At 41.9% G+C, this 6,811-nt stretch overlaps 1 protein-coding gene across 1 annotated transcript in view; it reads left to right on the top strand.

The window, feature by feature from the left end:
• Positions 1-6,811, top strand: part of TRMT44 (tRNA methyltransferase 44 homolog (S. cerevisiae)) — a 50,461-nt gene that overhangs the window by 38,765 nt on the left and 4,885 nt on the right. Inside the window, exon 10 of the mRNA XM_018554971.1 lies at positions 4,975-5,091. Within this exon, the coding sequence (XP_018410473.1) occupies positions 4,975-5,091 (117 nt within the window). The remainder of the gene's footprint in view (positions 1-4,974; positions 5,092-6,811) is intronic.

Genomic DNA, 6,811 nt, shown 5'->3' with positions numbered 1-6,811 from the left:
CCTTGTGTGTTACCCTGTAGACCTCTATGGGGCTTGTCTAGCTCTGTCTCCCAGCTGGGAGAAGCAGGGAGACGAGCCATTAACGGCCCATTCACACCTCCGTGCGTCAGCATGTAGCGCCTCCCCTACGCATTTCGTCCAATTGACTTTTTCTCAAGGTACCGCATATGCAATGATTATTTCACTCACTGATTTAATATAAAGAAAGTGACCACAAGGATTTCATCACATTCATTTTGGATCACCTAATTCTTGGGAATATTTCTATATGGACTATATATTAGTTGGAGTGAATATTTTGTATATATTAATTGTCACAAATTATATGCACTTAGAGGTTTATAGTAATGATTAGAGATGGCGCAGTGTCTTTTGTTTAATATAAGGTGTTGCAATGGCCCACTCAAAGTCCAGACCTCAACCCGATTGAAAAACCTTTAAAATAGCAATCAAATAATAAAAAAAATGTTTTGTCTGTTTCTGAATATAATAAATGCACCAATACTGATGTGAAGCTTGCATATCTGGCAAGTTTATACACATGAGAGATAGATAAATATTTCTGGAGTCTTTTCCTTTAGGCTGTATTTAGTAGGTTCAGATTTGCATTTTTATGTCTGTTGATAACAAGAAGAAAAAAAAGCTAAAAAGGGCTAAGGGCCTGTTCACACGACGTCCGTTTTCTGTGCTGACCTGATCCGTACGCTCCTGCACTAAGAATGCATCCCTATGTGTTTTATGGGCTACAGTTCTCACGTGCGCAGTCCGTTCAGGTTACGACAGAAAAAGGAAACGGCCCGGAAACGCAAAACGCACATGATGGAGACAAGTCTATACAATCCAATATATTTCATTACATCCTCCATGCCATTAAAGGGGTTCTAAACCCTCCGTTTTTTTTTGCCTATATCTACTGCTATCAAGCAGTAGATATAGGCAAAAAATTAAAAAAAACGTTTTGACAGCGGTTTAAACTTACCTCGTTATCGCTTCGCGCTCCCGTCCGAGAAAACGAAACTGCTCGGGTGGCCGCAAAGCATCTTGGGGCGGGCGCATTCGCAGTTTGGATTCCCGGCCGGGAGACGAGCAGAGACGCAAGGTAAGTCTATGGACGCGTGCACCCGCATGCAGACACCGTGGGACAGGAAGTGCATGCAAGCAGAGAGGAGTCAGCGCTGGATCGGACACACGCCGCACCGCTGGAGGGACAGATGAAAACATCAGGAAAGAAGATCGGATTAAGAGACATAATTTAAGGTAAGTGCTAACATTAACATTGGGGGGGGGGAAAATTATCCTTAATGTCACTTTAAGCAAGAAAATGCCCACCTACTCCAACTCTGTTACCATTCTAAGTCGAGCAAGGATGTCATACTGTCCTAACGAAATCTTCTATAATATGAAATAAGTTCATACATGTAGACCCCAGTAGTGAGTGTGATGCATGAAAGCTGAGCTTGGAGGAGGACATGTGAAATATCACAGGAGAATAAAATAAATTGATTTCTAAACCACACAGAAAAGTACATGATCAAGCAGAGCTTCAGTTGCCTATTAAGCTGACCACGCATATTACACATGTGATTGCACAATCTCCTTTAAGCTGACCATACACTATACAATCTCATTGTACAATGTCCTTAAAGAGGAACTGTAAAATTAATATTTAAAATGACGACAAAGGAGCCTTTAGAAAAGTTTAGTAATGACAATACAGATACTTCTAGATAATTGTCTGCTTTTTATTCTTTGCATACCTTATTTCTCTTTTCCTCCCCATTCTTCTCAAGGTAGCCATTTTTACAAAGGGCGGATGAATCCATCTCCTGTTACTTCTAGGAACTCTGGCACATGTCACTAGGACATGCCACCATGCACATCATCTCGGAGGGTGGGGGGAATGCCTTTCCCTAAGATCTCACAAGATTTTGCATACAGATGAGATTTTGCATACAGATGAGATTTTGCAGCAATGCTCTGCTGATGTAATCTTCCTAGGATGCATCTCTTAGACATGGGCTACATCACTAATCCCTGAGAGGACCAGGAAGAGGAAAATCTATAATTGTAAATAAAAGAAAAATATGTTTGTTTAGCTAATGAATGTAAGGTGATTTCATATCAGTGTGCAGAGCTGCACGTTGGTGTGATTTCTTTGTGAAAGGGGGCAAAGGTCAGTTTCTAAACAGACCCCTGATATTTCCCTTTTAAAAGAGATTGAGAACACAGAGTCCTCATTCCCTTTTTCTGTATCCCCTGTTTATAAATGAACAGGAATCCTCTATACTGAGTGTTCCTGTTCATTGATAACATGAGAACAGACCAGAATCGTGGAACAAATTAAGTTCGTGAACTGAGGTACCACTGTAATTGAGGACAGAGTTTGTTTACCATGTCCACAATCCTGAATGAACAGGATGTAATGTAGATCACTTCCCATTCATTCATAATTGGGGACACAGTAAACATACTCTGTCCTCAATTACAGTGGTGCCTCAGTTCACGAACTTAATTCGTTCCACGATTCTGGTCGCGAACCGAATCAAACTGCGATCAGACCGCAATTTCGACTAGGGGAAGCCACAACCATGTGTCAGAGCGGGGAAGATGGCTGTGATTTTGTTTGTCACCCGATGCAGAGTTCATGAACAAAATTTTGCCGAACTTCCTGTTCGTGAACCGAATTGTTCGCGAACAGAAGCATTCGTGAACCGAGGTACCACTGTATCTGCAAACAGTAGATGAGTGTTTGTACTCGCTCTCCATCCTGTGTCATTGAGAGAGCGGAGCTCAGCCTGCTGTGACAGCGCTGGCTGTCTCTGCCCAAGCTACTCTGCTCTGATCTGTGACAGGAGGCTGAGCGGAGACGCCGGCCGCTCACAGTGCTCTCCTCCCACAGCGCTCGGCCTCCTGTGACAGTTTCTCTCCTCCCCGCTTGGTCACAGACTAGCGGGGAGGAGAGAAAGAACAGGTGCACCGCTATATCGGCCAGAAAATGGCACTTTCGGCATTATGCCAAAAGTGCAATTTTCAGACGATATGTTTCGGCGGCCAATATATCGGTGCATCCCTAGTTTTAACCTCCTATCCACAAGAACGCAGTATAAGGGCCCGTATGACTGCTTACAAACTGAATAGATGGTTTACGTTAGTCTTTATATTACATAGTTTTGGTAAATGTAAAGTGTTTCTACAATCGGAATGTAACGCATATGGCTGCCCTTCAATTTTAACAGCAGCTATCAAGGGCAAGGGACTCCTGATTGGATACAAATTGATTGATTACATTTGATGCACACATTACAGTACAGTTTGGTTGTACAATCTCCTTTTAGCGCCAACAAAAACACATCCTACCCAAACAATCCATTTTGTGCCCAATAAGGCCAGCATTTGCACTACATAGGTAGTATTTAACCAGTTGAAGTCCGCGGTGTTAGACCCCCTTCCCATCCAGGCCATTTTTCAGTATTCAGCGTTGTGGTACATTGACTGACATTTATTCCGTCATGCAACGCTGTACTGAAATACATTTTATACAATTTTTTAGGGACAGATGGAGCTTTCTTTTGGTGGCATTTAATCACCACTGGGGGGGAGGTTTTTTTTTTGTTTTTTTTTTGTTTTTTTTTACTTTATTAAGGAAAAATTACCGAAATGTAAAAAACAAAAAAACTGTTCCCCCTATATGAAATGATAAAACATTTATTACCCAATTTTTTGGTAAAATATAAGAGACGGGGTCACGTCGGGTAAAAAGACACCAAACATGTCAAGCCTTAAAATTGTGTGCGCACGCGAAACCTCAAAAAACTATAATACCCAAAATTGGCCATAGGCGACGCTTTAAAAGCTTTTACCGCTCATCAGTTTAGTGTTATCAGTGATTGATGGCCTGAGAATGATTGCTCTCACTCCGACGTTCGCGGCGATATGTAACGTGTAGCGCAATTGTCGTTTTCGTGCGCTGGTGCACCGGATGCGTATTTATGTTTATATGTGCGTAAACGTGGGGGTGAGGGACTTAAGAATTTTTGGGGTTTTTTAAACTTTTTTTTATATGTGACTTATTTTTTTTAAACTTTTTTTTTTTATTTGTATATTTTTTTTTTTTACACTTATTGTTATTGCTATTATATGGGGGGATAACAATCCCCCTATATAATGGCAAAGGCACACTGACAGGTCCTCTTTATGGGTACATTAGGGGTCTCTAAGACCCCTAATGTCACCTGGGGACCCCAAAAGAAGCTGATGAAGCAGAGATCTGCTTCATCAGCTTCTTCTCTCTGGCTATAGCAGCCAGATGACTGACAGGTGAATGCGGAAGTAATGTAATACACATCACTTCTGCATTCACAGCCAGGAGGAAGATGCTGATCTCCCTCCCATCTTAGCTCCTGACACCCTCCCGAGCCGGTCTAGGGCCGCAGATGGGGCAGCGGATCCCGGGATTGACGGTGAAGGGTCAGGAGGGGGGGGGGGCGACATCAGCACTCGAGGAGGGGGCACGCAGCCAGCACATATACACGATCGGCAGGCTATAGAGCCGCCGATCGGGCATATGTGAAACAGCCGTTAACGGCTCTTTACATTGGACGGGTTTTTTCTGCGTGCGCGCTAGGGGGCAAGCGCGAGCAGAAAAAAATGCCGCCTGGAGTCGGCAACCCTCCAATGTGACTGTGCCGTCCGTCCGTTTTTTTTTTTTGCAAAGGGCAGATGGCAACTGGTTAAAGGTGATTGTACAATTTAGATTATAATGTGTATTGTTAGTGTTAGGTTCTTCCTGTGTATAGTTGTTGGTTTTTGTTATGCAGATTGTATAATCATGTTGTGACATCCGTGGACAGCTTCATCACTACCACTTTTTAGAAGAAAGATGTCTGAGAGAAACAAAACTAAAGTATGAAATCCTCATTATGTCAGACAGAAAAACACTGAATAGGGATAATTGTCTTTATTTTTTTCCTATAGGATGTCTACCAATACGGGAAGTAGCTGAAGTCCTGGACAAGGAGACTTTACAGAGACTGAAGAATGAATGTGGAGGCCTACAGACTCTACTCAGAAACAACCACCAAGTCTTTGAAGGTAATAGCTGGCAAAGTGAGCATATAGTATGGAGGGGTGGGGGAGGCAGTGCAGTAGGCACTGTTCCTATTTTTTGTTAAGGTTTTATGGCACTTGGAAATTGATGCTACATCCCATCTCTTCTACCTTTTTAAGCCCCATCCCATTCATTAAAGTGACACTAAACTCAGGTGTTAAATCTAAAAAAAACATTCAAGTACCTTAACTATTTAACAATAATGTATCTTATTTGTGTATCACTCGGCTGTAGATCCTCAAATCATCTCCGAATTGGTGCTGGCACTGTCCTTCCTTTTGGAGGGTGGCTACTTTGGTTCCCCGCGGTCCCTGTGTGTGTTGTAAAGTAGCCACCGCTCCAAGTTCACTCCCGTGATGGACTACACTCTCACATTTAGTTTACTCATTTGTATCGAGATTGTAGTCCATCATGGGAGTGAGCTTGGAGCGGTGACTACTTTACAACACACAGGAACCATGAGGAACAAAAGTAGCCAACAACTTTCATGGAGTGTACTTACTTTTTCACATGCCTGTCAATAGTTTATTGTCCATAGTTAGGGCACATGTGCACTTTAAGTCTTTAAAACAACCTTCAGCTTCAATTTAAGGTTAATAAACACAGATCTTAATGAGGATGCTCATAATATATAATCTATTTCAGCGGTGTATTGAGCTGGTTGCCTGGAGATACAACACGCTTTATTTCATTGTACTGTTAATCTTACCTGATGTATTTTGTTTCTTATTGAAGAGATTTAATCGTCTTTGTTTCTTCTCATTTCATATACAATAAGTAATATTCTAATTCTTGCCTTTTTGTAAGCCGCTAATACATGTGTGGGTTAGAATAAATTGCTGTTCTGACCTCAGCTTCATTCCGTTCTCCCAGGTAGACAGACCCTAAGGCTAAATGTAAACCATTTCCCCTCTCAGAGAAAACAGAAATACAATTTCTACCTTCATGTCAACTGCAGAGTAGGTTGAATATCATCTGTCTTTTGACTTGGAACAAATAGCTTTAGAGAATGATTTCGGTGCAGAGCTACAAAACTGCAATTGACAGATATAAATGATTACACTTGGAAGCGTCTCTCAATACATAATACTTTCTCGAATGTCAAGTTCCTGACTGTTGTTAAACCGTAACCCCGTTAATTATCTGAGGTATATATTCTGGTTCATCTAAAGGACAATACAGTTCTTGTAAGCTGGGTCTGTCTGCAATGCTCTTCCACCTTTGATGCTAATTTAATGTGATCATTTTTCTATTATAATTTAACATTTATCTGTTTTTGTTAAGTGTATAGTTTTGCCTATGTTTTAGGTACCCATAGCTTAATGTCCCAATGCTTTTCAATGGGAAAATTCTCCTTTTTTTTTTTCTATTCTGATATCGCTCGTGTCAGAATAAAGAAAAAAATACATGGCATTGTTTGTTTCTCTCCTGGGCGGCCGGGAGCGGAAGCAGCAGCAGAGCCGCCGGACAATAGAAAACTATTGGGGCGGAGCCAGCTGTCACTGCTAGCTCCGCACAATCATTTTCTATTTACTTTTTTTTACTTTTATTCACTCTTTTTCTGTTCTGGTCGGTCCCTCTGAGGGACCGAGCAGGACAGCCGAACCGAATGCCGCTTAGCGGCATTCGTCTATTCACTCACTGCTGTTCGGGATCTTTAAGAATAGCCCGAACAGCAGTGCGAAGCCTGCCGAAAGGTTCGGC

This window comes from Nanorana parkeri, unplaced genomic scaffold (genome assembly GCF_000935625.1).
Source record: "Nanorana parkeri isolate BGI_ZX_2015 unplaced genomic scaffold, ASM93562v1 scaffold180, whole genome shotgun sequence".
NCBI classification, from domain to species: Eukaryota; Metazoa; Chordata; class Amphibia; order Anura; family Dicroglossidae; genus Nanorana; species Nanorana parkeri.
Note: the sequence above shows the minus strand (reverse complement) of the source record. Positions and strands in the feature narration are given on the sequence as shown.